The sequence below is a fragment of the Penicillium digitatum genome, chromosome 2, assembly GCF_016767815.1.
Source record: "Penicillium digitatum chromosome 2, complete sequence".
Lineage (NCBI taxonomy): Eukaryota > Fungi > Ascomycota > Eurotiomycetes > Eurotiales > Aspergillaceae > Penicillium > Penicillium digitatum.
In genome coordinates this window covers 660,926-678,965 of record NC_089385.1, presented here as the reverse complement: position 1 = coordinate 678,965, position 18,040 = coordinate 660,926, and the positions used below count along the sequence as shown (strand labels likewise).

At 49.7% G+C, this 18,040-nt stretch overlaps 3 protein-coding genes across 3 annotated transcripts; 1 reads left to right on the top strand and 2 right to left on the bottom strand.

Moving 5' to 3' along the window:
* Nucleotides 1-1,913: 1,913 nt before the first annotated feature.
* Pdw03_6316 (Retrotransposon polyprotein, putative) lies at nt 1,914-3,153 on the top strand (the record flags this gene model as incomplete). The annotated part of the gene is made up of 2 exons (XM_066101307.1): nt 1,914-3,077; nt 3,130-3,153. 2 exons carry the CDS (start codon nt 1,914-1,916, stop codon nt 3,151-3,153), a joined length of 1,188 nt encoding a protein of 395 aa, XP_065956390.1.
* Nucleotides 3,154-9,599: 6,446 nt separating this feature from the next.
* Nucleotides 9,600-10,839, bottom strand: Pdw03_6315 (Retrotransposon polyprotein, putative; the record flags this gene model as incomplete). The annotated part of the gene is made up of 2 exons (XM_066101306.1): nt 9,600-9,623; nt 9,676-10,839. 2 exons carry the CDS (start codon nt 10,837-10,839, stop codon nt 9,600-9,602), a joined length of 1,188 nt encoding a protein of 395 aa, XP_065956389.1.
* A 4,748-nt stretch (nt 10,840-15,587) lies between these two features.
* On the bottom strand, nt 15,588-17,870 carry Pdw03_6314 (TRAPP III complex, Trs85; the record flags this gene model as incomplete). Its single annotated transcript, XM_066101305.1, has 2 exons — nt 15,588-16,750; nt 16,799-17,870. 2 exons carry the CDS (start codon nt 17,868-17,870, stop codon nt 15,588-15,590), a joined length of 2,235 nt encoding a protein of 744 aa, XP_065956388.1.
* Nucleotides 17,871-18,040: the final 170 nt, after the last annotated feature.

The following is an 18,040-nucleotide window of genomic DNA, read 5'->3' as shown; positions in this document are numbered from 1 at the left end:
CTGTTCGTTGGTGTTGTCAAGTGATAATATAGTAAGTGAGTCAACAAGGTCGTAAGGTAAACACAAGTAACAATGTATGATTGAAGACGAAGAACTAAACTAAGTACATGAGGGAGTGTCCTTATATATCCTTCGCTTCCTGGGGTCGCCAGTGCTCCTGGGGTATATCCTACACCCTGTCAGGGTGCGGGCTGGCAGGACGGTATGATAGGAGATGACTGGCAGGGACAGGTCGTAACAGATCAGATTCCCATTGACAGGTACAGGCACAGGCAGGGGCAGGCTAATATACAAGACGTAGCTCGAAGAGCTACAACAGGATCTAGAATTGAAGTTCAAGATAAACAGGTCGGAGATCACGTGCCGTGATCTTCCTCTTACTAAGCATCACGGTTCGCACCGTGACACACCCCGGGTGTTACGGACCTACCCGTCACCAATCAGTGGTGACCCACCGGGTACACAGATGGGCCACCGAGAGCCAATCAAGCAACCACGTGATCACAGGAGGAGTATATCCCTGCACGGGGTAGGATATACTCAGAGGGGTCGATCTACCCCGGGGTGTAGGATATACCCCAGGAGCACTGGCGACCCCAGGAAGCGAAGGATATATAAGGACACTCCCTCATGTACTTAGTTTAGTTCTTCGTCTTCAATCCTACATTGTTACTTGTGTTTACCTTTGGAACCACGTTGACTCGTTAACTATATTATCACTTGACAACACCTACGAGCAGACCAATACTGCGGTATAGATCTACTCGGCGCTCTACCTGGCATCGTTCCTCGATACCCTCAAAAGGATTTAGGCTGGAATAAGACTGTGCGCAGCAACAGCTCGGTTGAGAGGCAGATCGTTGACGTTGGAGGATCAGCACAGGCAAGTATAATCAGGAAAGCTTCTAACATAACTGTGACCAGTTACGCAGTGCGTAACACATTGAAGACCGTCTCGAATATAGTTTCGAGTCAACAAACCCGACAACAGGTCTCACGTTACCGGAGGAAAGAAAACCGGCAAGGAGCCCGTCAAGGCTTCCCAGGCCGAGGAAGACTCCGATGCAGAACTCGAGAGAACGCTAGTGGAGGAGAGGAGCAAGATCACCATACTCGAACGGAAGATCCAGGAGCTGACCGCCAAGCTCAACGAACTGGGATCCGGAGCAAAAAGCAAGTTTGGTGAAGTTGACGATTACCTCGCTCAGTTCAAAGAGCAGGTCATCGCCTCCGCTCCCGCCAACGCCATCAAGGCACCGACATTGCCCAAGGCTGAGTACTTCGAAGGAACCCGAACCAAGTTGCGGGGATTCCTCACTCAGATGGACATGCACCTCGACGTGAACAAAATCAAGCTACCTAGCGAAGCCAGCAAGGTGATTTTTGTGTCAACCTACTTGCGAGGCCAAGCTTGGAACTGGCTCGAACCCCACATCAGAGACTACTACGAAAAGTCGTCGGAAGAATGGTCAGCAACGACCACCGAAATCTTCGAAAATTACGGCAATTTCCGAAGACATCTGGAACGAACATTCGGAGATATCGACGCCACCAGAACAGCTGAGCGGAAGTTGCAGAAGATCTGACAACAGACCAGCGCGTCGGTATACGCCTCTGAATTCCAGCAAATCATCTCTTACTTGGATCTGCCCGATCGAGCGTACATCCCGTACTTCGAAGCAGGGCTCAAGTCGGAAGTGAAGGACGAATTGGCAAGGATCGACAGACCCGATAACTTGGACCAGCTCATCGCCATTGCGGTCAAGATCGACAACCGCATCAACGAGCGGCGATACGAGCGAAAGGAGATGGATCAGTGGAAAAGAGGAAAAACCCACGGATTGAACAGATTCGGGCACGGGCGCCGCGAGAACAGGGCACCCAGAGACCCCGACCCATATGGCCCAAAGCCAATGGAATTGGACGCCACTCAAGAAGAGCAAAAGGAGCGTCGACAAAAGAATCTCTGCTTTACCTGCGGGAAACCGGGGCACCGGGCATTTGAATGCAAGCAGAAGAAACCGTTCGAGAAACGGCAGCACATGCGGGCAACGCGGGAAGAGCTACGCGCGACCCGAGAAGTCCGAAGCGACTACCCAGGCACAGAAGCCCTGGAAGATCTCTTGGCAAGATGGGGAACCCTGAGCCCAGAAGAGACATTGGCGGGCAACCTGTGTACTGAAGGGTTAGCCGACGAGCCAGAATTCGAGTATCCGGAAATAGACTGGGATACGGTGGAGAGTCAGGGGGGGACACAGTATGTCCCGCAGGCATTGCAAAGCCAAGACCCCGTAGGACTTCGGATCGGAGAAAACACAGAAGGGTGGTCGGAAGGAGCGCACGGACCGGGGACCGCGGTCTCAAAACCAGGCTCGTCGCAGAACCACCAACCCCTCAAGACGATCGGTGTGGGGCCAACCAGGGCGCAGGAGCCAAACCCCAACACCACCAACGACCTAAGAACGCCAGGCGTGCCAAAGAAAACAGGTCGAGAAACCCACCACAGATGCCGTGCGATCCCAGGAAAGGGACACGAAGACTCAGAAGAGCAAGAGAACCCTGGGTACCATGACCGAGGTCATGAAGAGGCCGGAGCGCCTGAAGGTCCTTCCCGAGGAGGAAGTCGGACCGATAGATTGGAGCAGCATCTCCTCGGAATTATGGAGAAAGGCGACGACCCAATAGGATGCCGTGCGATCCCAGGAAAGGGACACGAAGACTCAGAAGAGAAAGAGAACCCTGGGTACCATGACCGAGGTCATGAAGAGGCTGAAGCGCCTGAAGGTCCTTCCCAAGGAGGAAGTCGGACCGATAGATTGGAGCAGCATCTCCTCGGAATTATGGAGAAAGGCGACGACCCAATAGGATGCCCATGCGAGAAACCCACTTGCGCGTGCAAAGGATACGCACGACACCCGGAACACGGCAAGATGGCCAGTGTTATGTGCTACGACGAAACGTGCACCACCCATGAATCCGCAAAATTGGATCATGGCATCGATCCCAGACCACTGCGGTGGATGAGCAAGCCAGAATGGAGGCTTGAGTACCAAGGAGTATGGTACAACGGGCGTCAGGTATGTGACCACAATGGTCAACCCGCAACGCATCTAGCAGCCACCACGACAGGGAGACATGTCAAGTTGTATGTGACCTTACCTCAAGGAAGAGCTTGGACTCTCATTGACTCAGGGGCTACGAACAACTTCATGAATCCAAGGTTCCAAAAAGACAAGAAGATATGGACCAAACCCCTGCCGCGTGTGATTCCCATTGCAGGACTCAACGGAGAAGTGCTCTCCGGAGGAGTCAGTGAAGAAACCGCCACACTACCCATGTCTGTCCATAGACACCCAGAATTGATTAAGTTCAACGTTCTGGAAACGGGAGACTACGACATTGTGCTAGGCATTCCATGGCTTAGGAAGCACAACCCGAGTATTGATTGGCAATCGGGAGAGATTACCTTCAACAGATGCGAGTGCATGGAGCGGTACGACAGCTACGAAACGCGTCGGAGAAAGGCCGCCCAACGGAGCAACCAGCCTCCCAAGAGAAGAAAGAACGAAATATTAACGGAACCATTTCCGGAACAAATTCACAACATGACGGAAGAAGAATTGAAGGAATACATAACCGTCAAACATGAGAAGCTGTACGCAACCAGCGACGAACCACGAATTCCAGAAGAATACCGTGAGTTCACGGATGTGTTCACGGCACCAGCCGAAGGAGTGTTACCAAAGCACGGGACATTTGACCACGAGATCAACACAATGGAGGGGACCGAACCTACTTTCAAACCCATCTACCAGCTGTCACAGAAGGAGTCAGAAACACTCAAGGAATACATCAGCGAAAACCTAAAGAAAGGGTACATCCGGGCCTCGAAATCATCGGCCGGATACCCAATCATCTTCGTACCAAAGAAAGATGGGAGTCTTCGACTTTGTGTGGACTACCGACATCTGAATTCGATTACCATCAAAGATCGGCACCCACTTCCTTTGATCCACGAAATGCAAGACAGACTTGGAAGAGCGAAATATTACTCCAAGTACGACATTACCAATGCGTATCACCGCATCAGAATCAAGACAGGACACGAATGGAAAACAGCATTCCGCACGAAGTACGGACACTTCGAATACTTGGTTATGCCTTTCGGCCTCACCAACGCACCAGCAACATTCCAACGCTTCATCATCAAAGCAATTGAAGAATATCTGGATCTCTTCGTGATAGTGTACCTAGACGACATTTTGGTCTTTTCAGAGACCTTGGAAGAGCACATTGAACACAACAAACTTGTGCTGCAAAAGATGAGAGAAGCTGAGGTTACTCTCAAACTGAAGAAGTGCGAATTCCATGTGCAGGAAACCACTTTCCTGGGATATCGCATCAGCCCCAACGGACTGGGGATGGAAGAAGAGAAAGTCAAGAGCATCATGGAGTGGCCTACGCCCAAAAGCATGAAAGAAGTACAACGATTTCTCGGTCTAGCCAACTACTACCGGAAAATCATCGACGGGTACGCGGGAGTCGCGACGGGACTCTACCGGCTCACGAAAAAGGACCAGAAGTTTGAATGGGACGAAGCAGCCGAAGACTCGTTTCGAAAACTCAAGACACTCTTCAGCAAAGGAACAATCGTGGCAACATTCGACTACGATAAACCAATCATCATGGAAACTGACGCATCAGACTACGCTCTAGGAGCACGGTTGACGCAACCAGGACAAGACGGGAAGTACCGACCAGTCGCATTTTGGTCGAGAAAGATAATCCCCGCAGAACTCAACTACGATGTGCACGACAAGGAACTCTTGGCTATAGTGTCAGCATTCCAAGTCTGGAGAGAATATCTAGAAGGAGCAAAGCACACCGTGACGGTCAAGTCAGACCATAAGAACCTCACATTCTTCACCACAACGAAGGTTCTTACACGACGACAAGCGCGATGGGCTGAGACCCTTGCACAATACGATTTCAGAATCGAACACTGCAAAGGGACAGAGAACAGCCAAGCCGACGCTTTGAGCAGACGACCAGACTATGAACTCGGCACCAAATCAGCAGAACCGGCTGTATTGAGACAAAACTCAGATGGTACCATTTCATACAACAAACAAATCCTGGCCGCAACAATGGAGGTCGTAGACGACGACTTCTTACAAAAAATCCGAGATGCATTGGAAGGAGACGCAATCAACGAGCTCGCCACAGAAGGAAGCAAGCTCATCAGTGACGACACTGGACTACTCCACATGCACGGATTGATATATGTCCCAAGCAAATTGAGAAATGAGGTCATACGACGACACCACGACGACCTCTCACACGGACATATGGGGGTAGAAAAGACCATCGAACACATTACGCGAAACTACTATTTTCCGAACATGTATCGAAAGGTCCGATTCTACATCAAAACATGCGACACGTGCCAGAGAAACAAGCCTGCACGGCACTCGCCATACGGAGAATTACAACTATCGGAGACACCAACGAATCCATGGGAATGGATCACGATGGACTTCATCACGAAGTTACCAGTCTCAGAAGGACAACACGACATGATCATGGTTATAGTCGATAGGCTCACAAAATACGCCTACATGATCCCGACTACGGAAACCATTGATGCCAATCAGATGGCAAACATCGTGCTAAGGCATGTGGTTGCAAACCACGGATTGCCAAGCAAGATCACATCGGACAGAGACAAGCTGTTCACATCGAACATGTGGCAGTCGTTTGCGGATCAAATGGGGATTGAGCTTAGACTCTCTACCGCCTACCATCCACAAACCAATGGACAAACGGAAAGAGTGAACCAAACACTGAAGCAGTACCTGAGGCACTACGTGAATTACCAGCAAGACAACTGGGCAGGACTGTTGCCGACAGCACAACTGGCATACAACAACGCGGTACACTCTACAACCAACGAAACACCATTCTTCGCGAACAATGGGTACCACCCAGTGACGTTCGGAGAACCAATTGGCAAGGCAGCTATGGCAGAATCAGCAAGGCTGAAGGCCACGGAGCTACGGAAGTTGCATGCGCAACTATCCAGGGACATTGATTTTGTCAACCTACGCATGAAGGAATACTACGACAAACACCATCAGGTAGGACCTGATCTGAAGGAGGGGGAAAGGGTTTACCTGTTGCGCCGCAACATCAAAACCAAGCGACCAAGCAACAAGCTGGATCATCTACGACTAGGACCATTCAAAGTGGAAGAAAAAATGGGACCAGTCAATTGTCGCTTAAAGCTACCCGGTGGGGCACCTCGTTAGAAATGGGCATACTGAGAAAACATTGAAAAAGAAAAAGAAAGACATCACCTACCTGAGGGGAGACCGCAGCTTTATGAGTCTCGGGGACGAAACTCCTAGGAAGAGGGGGGATGATGTTACGGACCTACCCGTCACCAATCAGTGGTGCCCCACCGGGTAGCTTTAAGCGACAATTGACTGGTCCCATTTTTTCTTCCACTTTGAATGGTCCTAGTCGTAGATGATCCAGCTTGTTGCTTGGTCGCTTGGTTTTGATGTTGCGGCGCAACAGGTAAACCCTTTCCCCCTCCTTCAGATCAGGTCCTACCTGATGGTGTTTGTCGTAGTATTCCTTCATGCGTAGGTTGACAAAATCAATGTCCCTGGATAGTTGCGCATGCAACTTCCGTAGCTCCGTGGCCTTCAGCCTTGCTGATTCTGCCATAGCTGCCTTGCCAATTGGTTCTCCGAACGTCACTGGGTGGTACCCATTGTTCGCGAAGAATGGTGTTTCGTTGGTTGTAGAGTGTACCGCGTTGTTGTATGCCAGTTGTGCTGTCGGCAACAGTCCTGCCCAGTTGTCTTGCTGGTAATTCACGTAGTGCCTCAGGTACTGCTTCAGTGTTTGGTTCACTCTTTCCGTTTGTCCATTGGTTTGTGGATGGTAGGCGGTAGAGAGTCTAAGCTCAATCCCCATTTGATCCGCAAACGACTGCCACATGTTCGATGTGAACAGCTTGTCTCTGTCCGATGTGATCTTGCTTGGCAATCCGTGGTTTGCAACCACATGCCTTAGCACGATGTTTGCCATCTGATTGGCATCAATGGTTTCCGTAGTCGGGATCATGTAGGCGTATTTTGTGAGCCTATCGACTATAACCATGATCATGTCGTGTTGTCCTTCTGAGACTGGTAACTTCGTGATGAAGTCCATCGTGATCCATTCCCATGGATTCGTTGGTGTCTCCGATAGTTGTAATTCTCCGTATGGCGAGTGCCGTGCAGGCTTGTTTCTCTGGCACGTGTCGCATGTTTTGATGTAGAATCGGACCTTTCGATACATGTTCGGAAAATAGTAGTTTCGCGTAATGTGTTCGATGGTCTTTTCTACCCCCATATGTCCGTGTGAGAGGTCGTCGTGGTGTCGTCGTATGACCTCATTTCTCAATTTGCTTGGGACATATATCAATCCGTGCATGTGGAGTAGTCCAGTGTCGTCACTGATGAGCTTGCTTCCTTCTGTGGCGAGCTCGTTGATTGCGTCTCCTTCCAATGCATCTCGGATTTTTTGTAAGAAGTCGTCGTCTACGACCTCCATTGTTGCGGCCAGGATTTGTTTGTTGTATGAAATGGTACCATCTGAGTTTTGTCTCAATACAGCCGGTTCTGCTGATTTGGTGCCGAGTTCATAGTCTGGTCGTCTGCTCAAAGCGTCGGCTTGGCTGTTCTCTGTCCCTTTGCAGTGTTCGATTCTGAAATCGTATTGTGCAAGGGTCTCAGCCCATCGCGCTTGTCGTCGTGTAAGAACCTTCGTTGTGGTGAAGAATGTGAGGTTCTTATGGTCTGACTTGACCGTCACGGTGTGCTTTGCTCCTTCTAGATATTCTCTCCAGACTTGGAATGCTGACACTATAGCCAAGAGTTCCTTGTCGTGCACATCGTAGTTGAGTTCTGCGGGGATTATCTTTCTCGACCAAAATGCGACTGGTCGGTACTTCCCGTCTTGTCCTGGTTGCGTCAACCGTGCTCCTAGAGCGTAGTCTGATGCGTCAGTTTCCATGATGATTGGTTTATCGTAGTCGAATGTTGCCACGATTGTTCCTTTGCTGAAGAGTGTCTTGAGTTTTCGAAACGAGTCTTCGGCTGCTTCGTCCCATTCAAACTTCTGGTCCTTTTTCGTGAGCCGGTAGAGTCCCGTCGCGACTCCCGCGTACCCGTCGATGATTTTCCGGTAGTAGTTGGCTAGACCGAGAAATCGTTGTACTTCTTTCATGCTTTTGGGCGTAGGCCACTCCATGATGCTCTTGACTTTCTCTTCTTCCATCCCCAGTCCGTTGGGGCTGATGCGATATCCCAGGAAAGTGGTTTCCTGCACATGGAATTCGCACTTCTTCAGTTTGAGAGTAACCTCAGCTTCTCTCATCTTTTGCAGCACAAGTTTGTTGTGTTCAATGTGCTCTTCCAAGGTCTCTGAAAAGACCAAAATGTCGTCTAGGTACACTATCACGAAGAGATCCAGATATTCTTCAATTGCTTTGATGATGAAGCGTTGGAATGTTGCTGGTGCGTTGGTGAGGCCGAAAGGCATAACCAAGTATTCGAAGTGTCCGTACTTCGTGCGGAATGCTGTTTTCCATTCGTGTCCTGTCTTGATTCTGATGCGGTGATACGCATTGGTAATGTCGTACTTGGAGTAATATTTCGCTCTTCCAAGTCTGTCTTGCATTTCGTGGATCAAAGGAAGTGGGTGCCGATCTTTGATGGTAATCGAATTCAGATGTCGGTAGTCCACACAAAGTCGAAGACTCCCATCTTTCTTTGGTACGAAGATGATTGGGTATCCGGCCGATGATTTCGAGGCCCGGATGTACCCTTTCTTTAGGTTTTCGCTGATGTATTCCTTGAGTGTTTCTGACTCCTTCTGTGACAGCTGGTAGATGGGTTTGAAAGTAGGTTCGGTCCCCTCCATTGTGTTGATCTCGTGGTCAAATGTCCCGTGCTTTGGTAACACTCCTTCGGCTGGTGCCGTGAACACATCCGTGAACTCACGGTATTCTTCTGGAATTCGTGGTTCGTCGCTGGTTGCGTACAGCTTCTCATGTTTGACGGTTATGTATTCCTTCAATTCTTCTTCCGTCATGTTGTGAATTTGTTCCGGAAATGGTTCCGTTAATATTTCGTTCTTTCTTCTCTTGGGAGGCTGGTTGCTCCGTTGGGCGGCCTTTCTCCGACGCGTTTCGTAGCTGTCGTACCGCTCCATGCACTCGCATCTGTTGAAGGTAATCTCTCCCGATTGCCAATCAATACTCGGGTTGTGCTTCCTAAGCCATGGAATGCCTAGCACAATGTCGTAGTCTCCCGTTTCCAGAACGTTGAACTTAATCAATTCTGGGTGTCTATGGACAGACATGGGTAGTGTGGCGGTTTCTTCACTGACTCCTCCGGAGAGCACTTCTCCGTTGAGTCCTGCAATGGGAATCACACGCGGCAGGGGTTTGGTCCATATCTTCTTGTCTTTTTGGAACCTTGGATTCATGAAGTTGTTCGTAGCCCCTGAGTCAATGAGAGTCCAAGCTCTTCCTTGAGGTAAGGTCACATACAACTTGACATGTCTCCCTGTCGTGGTGGCTGCTAGATGCGTTGCGGGTTGACCATTGTGGTCACATACCTGACGCCCGTTGTACCATACTCCTTGGTACTCAAGCCTCCATTCTGGCTTGCTCATCCACCGCAGTGGTCTGGGATCGATGCCATGATCCAATTTTGCGGATTCATGGGTGGTGCACGTTTCGTCGTAGCACATAACACTGGCCATCTTGCCGTGTTCCGGGTGTCGTGCGTATCCTTTGCACGCGCAAGTGGGTTTCTCGCATGGGCATCCTATTGGGTCGTCGCCTTTCTCCATAATTCCGAGGAGATGCTGCTCCAATCTATCGGTCCGACTTCCTCCTTGGGAAGGACCTTCAGGCGCTTCAGCCTCTTCATGACCTCGGTCATGGTACCCAGGGTTCTCTTTCTCTTCTGAGTCTTCGTGTCCCTTTCCTGGGATCGCACGGCATCCTATTGGGTCGTCGCCTTTCTCCATAATTCCGAGGAGATGCTGCTCCAATCTATCGGTCCGACTTCCTCCTCGGGAAGGACCTTCAGGCGCTCCGGCCTCTTCATGACCTCGGTCATGGTACCCAGGGTTCTCTTGCTCTTCTGAGTCTTCGTGTCCCTTTCCTGGGATCGCACGGCATCTGTGGTGGGTTTCTCGACCTGTTTTCTTTGGCACGCCTGGCGTTCTTAGGTCGTTGGTGGTGTTGGGGTTTGGCTCCTGCGCCCTGGTTGGCCCCACACCGATCGTCTTGAGGGGTTGGTGGTTCTGCGACGAGCCTGGTTTTGAGACCGCGGTCCCCGGTCCGTGCGCTCCTTCCGACCACCCTTCTGTGTTTTCTCCGATCCGAAGTCCTACGGGGTCTTGGCTTTGCAATGCCTGCGGGACATACTGTGTCCCCCCCTGACTCTCCACCGTATCCCAGTCTATTTCCGGATACTCGAATTCTGGCTCGTCGGCTAACCCTTCAGTACACAGGTTGCCCGCCAATGTCTCTTCTGGGCTCAGGGTTCCCCATCTTGCCAAGAGATCTTCCAGGGCTTCTGTGCCTGGGTAGTCGCTTCGGACTTCTCGGGTCGCGCGTAGCTCTTCCCGCGTTGCCCGCATGTGCTGCCGTTTCTCGAACGGTTTCTTCTGCTTGCATTCAAATGCCCGGTGCCCCGGTTTCCCGCAGGTAAAGCAGAGATTCTTTTGTCGACGCTCCTTTTGCTCTTCTTGAGTGGCGTCCAATTCCATTGGCTTTGGGCCATATGGGTCGGGGTCTCTGGGTGCCCTGTTCTCGCGGCGCCCGTGCCCGAATCTGTTCAATCCGTGGGTTTTTCCTCTTTTCCACTGATCCATCTCCTTTCGCTCGTATCGCCGCTCGTTGATGCGGTTGTCGATCTTGACCGCAATGGCGATGAGCTGGTCCAAGTTATCGGGTCTGTCGATCCTTGCCAATTCGTCCTTCACTTCCGACTTGAGCCCTGCTTCGAAGTACGGGATGTACGCTCGATCGGGCAGATCCAAGTAAGAGATGATTTGCTGGAATTCAGAGGCGTATACCGACGCGCTGGTCTGTTGTCAGATCTTCTGCAACTTCCGCTCAGCTGTTCTGGTGGCGTCGATATCTCCGAATGTTCGTTCCAGATGTCTTCGGAAATTGCCGTAATTTTCGAAGATTTCGGTGGTCGTTGCTGACCATTCTTCCGACGACTTTTCGTAGTAGTCTCTGATGTGGGGTTCGAGCCAGTTCCAAGCTTGGCCTCGCAAGTAGGTTGACACAAAAATCACCTTGCTGGCTTCGCTAGGTAGCTTGATTTTGTTCACGTCGAGGTGCATGTCCATCTGAGTGAGGAATCCCCGCAACTTGGTTCGGGTTCCTTCGAAGTACTCAGCCTTGGGCAATGTCGGTGCCTTGATGGCGTTGGCGGGAGCGGAGGCGATGACCTGCTCTTTGAACTGAGCGAGGTAATCGTCAACTTCACCAAACTTGCTTTTTGCTCCGGATCCCAGTTCGTTGAGCTTGGCGGTCAGCTCCTGGATCTTCCGTTCGAGTATGGTGATCTTGCTCCTCTCCTCCACTAGCGTTCTCTCGAGTTCTGCATCGGAGTCTTCCTCGGCCTGGGAAGCCTTGACGGGCTCCTTGCCGGTTTTCTTTCCTCCGGTAACGTGAGACCTGTTGTCGGGTTTGTTGACTCGAAACTATATTCGAGACGGTCTTCAATGTGTTACGCACTGCGTAACTGGTCACAGTTATGTTAGAAGCTTTCCTGATTATACTTGCCTGTGCTGATCCTCCAACGTCAACGATCTGCCTCTCAACCGAGCTGTTGCTGCGCACAGTCTTATTCCAGCCTAAATCCTTTTGAGGGTATCGAGGAACGATGCCAGGTAGAGCGCCGAGTAGATCTATACCGCAGTATTGGTCTGCTCGTAGGTGTTGTCAAGTGATAATATAGTTAACGAGTCAACGTGGTTCCAAAGGTAAACACAAGTAACAATGTAGGATTGAAGACGAAGAACTAAACTAAGTACATGAGGGAGTGTCCTTATATATCCTTCGTTTCCTACTCCCTGGGTGACTCCCCTGGAGTCACTGCTGGAGTCACGAGCACGTGATGTCCTTGTTGTCCCAAAGGGTGTTGCTGATGTATCGAGGTACATACACACCAAACTTAAGTCCAACTCAGGGTGGATCATGCTCTTGCTCAGTGAGCATAATCGGGACTTCCTTTTCCTTCGATACCTGGGAACGCCAGTGTATACAGTGTTGCACGTGATCTGCTGACAGATAGATCTATTGGCTCTTGGTGGCCCATCTGTGTACCCGGTGGGGCACCACTGATTGGTGACGGGTAGGTCCGTAACAGCAGTGCGTAACAAATATATTTAAGTCAGTGGTATATGTCGAGATGTGTGGTGCCACCCTGAGATAGGTACAAATGCCTCAATGGTGCCACCCTGAGACAGAAAAACTACATGTGATGTTTAGTCAGCCTTTTCCGCACAGATTGTTTAGAAAGGCGCGAACCTTGTCATTCTTTAGAGAAAATTCAGAGTATTTTTTCATACCATTTCAGTGTTCTACAATCTCTTTCAGTATATCCTACTATTTATTATAAGTAAAAAACTACTTATAGATTCTACTTTATCTCTCACTCTGGGATATTTCTTATAGGTAGATCGAAAGAGAATTAGTAAAATTCTTATTTTATAAGCTTATATCACTAAATTCTATTAATCAAATCACTAAAAGACTTATTATATTATTCTAGGAATTTAAATCCGTCGATTGTAACTCAAGATAACCGTGCCAAGCGCCCAACCACCCATCCTGGGTAGTTGGGCGCTTGGCACGGTTAGGCGTTTAGCCATATTCCTACAACGTATAGGCGTGCCTACGGGTATACCTATAGACAAAGACACCTACAGCTAATCAGCTTATAATAGATAGTGGGTCTACACTTAATTTATGATCCATCAGATCTATATAAAAGCACCCCTTTTACTAGCAACCCCCGTTTCACACGATCGTAAGATACCTATTGTAAGTTCAGATCACTCACTCTCCCTTAGTCCTTACATTATCCCTTACATTACATTTCCTATATCCCAACCTAGTGCCTATACCGTAGGGCCTTCTTCACTTCCTCCGAGCTCCCAACAAGTCATTGTACATGTAATCAAATTACTTAAAAATACAGAGAAAAAATGCACAAACAATACATGTCACGAGGTCAAGAAATTCTGCTTACTAAAAAGGCCCACGGGCGCCCACCAAGGCCCGTGGGCAGTGCCCACCCGCCCGTCCATGGGCGATGTCGCAGTCTAGTCTGTTATGACGCGCTGCCCCAAGACAGTCCTTCGAAATATTCTTCATTTTTCATCGTCAAGTGCCTCCCGATTTTCTGCTTTATTATCACGTCCGCTGCCCATTTTCCGTCCTTGGAAGCCTAAGGCTTAACTCGTGCGACCGAGTGCCGTCTCTTACTCAACAAAAATGTCTCGTGATGAAGGAAATGTGCGCGGCTATCATTTTGAATAAAACTGGATTGACGGCGCGGAGTCACTAGAGAATTGTTGCCCAGGGGGTTATCATCCTATTATGATAGGGGATGTGCTTCGCGGGCGATACCGCATTGTTGACAAGCTAGGTTTCGGAGGTTATTCAACTGTTTGGCTTGCCCTGGATACTTATCTGCACCGTTATGTTGCTGTTAAAAAGTTAGCATAGCAGATTTATCTCTGCATGAAACCAACATTCTCCGAGCTCTCGCAAGCCCAGGATATGATTCTATCCCCACCCCAGTAGATGAGTTTGAGCTCAATGGGCCCAATGGAACACATAGAAGCGTCTTTCAGTCGTCTTCTCCCTCTCGAAGTTACGAGGGCGCCATCAGGTGGCCTCACACTGGCTATTGCTTACATTCATTCACGGGGCTACATTCATGGAGATGAGTGATGATGGTGATTGAGTTTATTAGTGTCCCTGTTTGTACTTAATCGCTAATCTTCATGGGTCTTCTTATCAAACATCCATCTCCGCAACATCCTACTTTAACTGCCATCCGATTTCGATCACCTTTCAGTTGAGCAGTTATATGAAGAGTATGGCGAGCCTGAGACGGTCTCTATTACACTACGTGATGGGAAGCAACTTCTACCAAATGTCCCAACAAAGGCAGTGATACCACTTTATCTTGGGAAAGATGCAGAAGAGTTTTTACTGTCTAACACGCACGTCCTTAGTGACTTGGGCGAGGCATTTGCCCCAGACCTGGAAAGTCGCCGCGGTAAAGACTGTCACATACCATTAGCAATGCGACCTCCAGAAGCCCGATTTAAACCAGAGGCGCCTCTCTCATATTCAGCAGATATCTGGAGCTTGGCCACGGCAATCTAGGAGATTCTTGGCATCCAGGCGATTTTCAGCACAGAATTTGCCTCTGCAGATGAACTAATATCACAACAAATCGATGTACTGGGTCCCTTACCCTCAAGCTGGTGGATGCACTGGCGGGAGCGGAGCCAATTTTTTTTTTGGCAATGACGGGCACCCAAAAGAGGGTCGCTATGTCTGGTCTGGAATTGAATTGGCTTTTGAGGAATGTGTACAGAAGTATCGACGAAAGCGTGGATGTGAGTTTGACAGGGAGGAAGCAACTGCCATTATTGATTTGATGCGTCGAATGTTGGCATTCAGGCCTGAAGAACGGCCAACAGTCAAGGAGGTCTTACAGTCGGAATGGATGGTTAAATGGGCATTACCTGACTTAAAGCGGAGTTCGCAGACGAAGTAAAGATAGACATCTATAATCAATTCACCTTTCCTTGCTGGCTACATCACGTATTTCACAAGCGAGCCGCCAAATCTACAAGTTGAATATAAATGCTTTCATCTCCACCACAACTCTATTAAGTTAATTTTCGTAAACTCTCTCTGGGCATCTATTAATTTTATGCCCTAGGTTTTTTACACCCACTATATAGTTGTGGGGGCCCGTACAACTGGTTGTGAAGCCGACGAAGGGCTACTCCGTATAATAGAATGCTAACAAGTCAGGCTAGCACCTGTCAACCGGCAAGAAATGGTAGTGGAGTGGAAATTATAGTTTTCTTTATACATCGACTAATTCTTTCCCATAAGAAGTCATCTATGGGATTCGATCCTTTGTGGATACTACCCCCAGAATATAAGTGTAATAATATTGGCTTCTGTTATGCTTCTATAGCCTATGGCAACATGGATGATGCTATCCTTACCCTTGGGTGTATGAAAGGATTTCCTACAGAAGGAATTCCAACAACACAAGGCATCAAGTGGAGCCTTAGGTTGCAAAGGAAGGATATCCTTTATAGCTATATGTATTTCACCGGTACTATCTAAGGGATCCTCGGGAGAAGACAGCGCGTATTCATAAGAGGCCTAGATTTCGATTTGAATAGGCTTGTATTCTATGGTTTTGTGCATGCTATGATAAGGTATCAAGGCCATAATGAGGCTAAGCTCGTTCAAAGTCATCACTGTGCGGGCTCTTAGGGTCCAGAGGCCCCTGCGTCATGTTGAAGGCTCCGGCATCCAGCTGCACAGGAGGCCCAATCAAAGACCGGCGATGGTGGCGCATGTCAAGCTTCTCGCTAGTCTCTTCAGTGCCCAGGGGGTCATCAGTAGCCGGTTCGTCTCCGGCATCGAATCCCCTCGCTTCAAGATATTCGACCCTGACAGCATGGCGCAGATTATCAATGAAGCTCTGCATCTCAGGCATTGGGAATACCCCATCAGCCTGCAGCACGTCAGCATACAGACGCTCGGCTTCCTCCAGACAGGATGAAGCTAGGGTTGGTTGGCCAGCTTTGAGCCATTGGTCGGCAGCAAGGATGCTCCACATGCCAGCTTTTCGGCGGCGTCCGCCCCAATTTACTGCTCCGACTGGTGTCTTTGAGGCATAGCAAGCTGCTACCCTTTCAGTGTATAATATGTGACCCACTGAGCCCACAAGACCAAAGTCCATGACCCGCATGGCCCATTTGGCTGCGCTCTCTGTGGCTGACCCGCCACGACATTTGAGAAGTTCAACCGCTAGAGATAAACAGCGAAGTGCGTGCGGCGCATCTGAACAACGTGTGAGATAGGAGTAGCAAGCAGTCTCGAACATTTGGTCGACGCTCTCAAGCTTGATTTTGGTTGATGTGGCCATTGGATTTAGAAGCATGCTAACAGCGCACATTTCGTGGGCACCAGCATGATACTTCCAGGCCTTGTCGTTACCGTAATCCGATCGAATCATGTCATATGTGGATGCGGCTAGCTTCCAGTCGCGGAGCATGAACGCATAGTCCGCCATCTTCCGCAAGATAGCCTCCGGAGTGTCTGGACTGTAAGAATGTTTTATGTAATCGTAGTTCCCGCTGTTACCACCCGATGAGCCTCCAATGCTTGAACGCGAGCTTGAACCAAAGCCAGCCCATCGCCGAGACATCGACATAAATCTGCCACTAATACCACGCCTCCGAGATGCAACTTGGTCGTTCCACACAGCTACTTTATTTTCCATAAATGGAATGACCGACTGAACCACGAGTTCTCGGATAAATGCCCCAATCGCAGTAGCATCGGAGTCGAAGAGATATGGTGTGCCATCAGTGCCGAGGTCAACCAAAGCTTCTAGCGGGAAGTTAGCTTATGTCTGAGTACACAACAGCGAAAACTTGCCTGCTTCGCCTGCTCCCGACAGATGTTCTGACGGAGAAAGCCATTCGCACCGAGGAACTTGCAAACTATCATCATCTGTCACCACACACTGGCTGCTCCGAAGTCTTAAAAGATGACAGTGTAGCCCAAAATGCCGCTTCATCTGATCGTAAAGCCTGATAGATTCAGCGATATCGTCTCGTTCTTCGTCATGAACTAAAACGTAATACCGAAGATACTCCTGGTTGATCCAGTCGGGTAGCTGTTTGTCCCCAGTGATACCATCGGCATAGAGCTGCCTGAGTGTCTCCAAGGGAGCTGCGTTGCGCGAACTGATGGCTATAACATTGGCTACTGGGTGGCCAAATGTCTCGTGGGGGGCTGTAGGTGCCGAACATAGCAGTTGCTGCAAAAACGACTTGCCTAATGGGGTCGTAGCAGGGAATCTCAAAGAATCCTTTGTCCGTACCGATGCACCAAGCATGCCATCTGAAGAGTTTAAATGCTTGGTCAACACTTCTTCCATCTGCACCAGAGGCCCAGAGTCTCGACTAGCCGGAGCCCTGCCGATCCCTTTGAATTCGGCAAAGCGCACTCCGTAGTCCTCCCAGGCACGACTTGAGCCTATACTGTCCCGGATTACCACCTTCCCGGTAACTGTTTCTCCAAAGGGCCGAATCAACTCCCAAAACCCCCCCTTGAACCCCTTGCTCCTCACCAAATCATCAGTGTCCTCGGAGGCATAGACTGCAATCACGGGTGAGAAGGACCGGACAATTGAAGATCTTATTTCTTCCGAGCCATCAGACCTTCCATCAAATCGAGAACCGATTGACGACCTCGCTAACTGTGGAGTGGAAGATCTCCCATAGCGCGAGTGCGATGAGTCAGGTCGTCTTGGTAAGTCGGCGATCGTGCCTGAAAGAGGGGTCGGAAATGAGACTGATTGGGATTCTGCCAGTTCAGCATCTAAAGTTTGAGTGGTATCATGCTCCCCGGGGTATCGTGATGGTGATGTTGATGCGACTCGCGCAACGCCGGGGGAGAAGGACGGCGGAGGTTTGACCAGAGCAGCATCTCCGGGCAATGTCATGGGCGGACACCTGCTGCTTTGTGCAGATTTAAAGCTTTTTTTGTTGATCGACAGGCCCCATCGACTAGTAGATGAGGTCGCACGAGGTGTGATAGAGCAAGTGGGATGCGGCTTCACGGAGGTGTTGTTGGGAGAAAGCCAAGTCAACCGATTCGGGCTGATAAGCACTG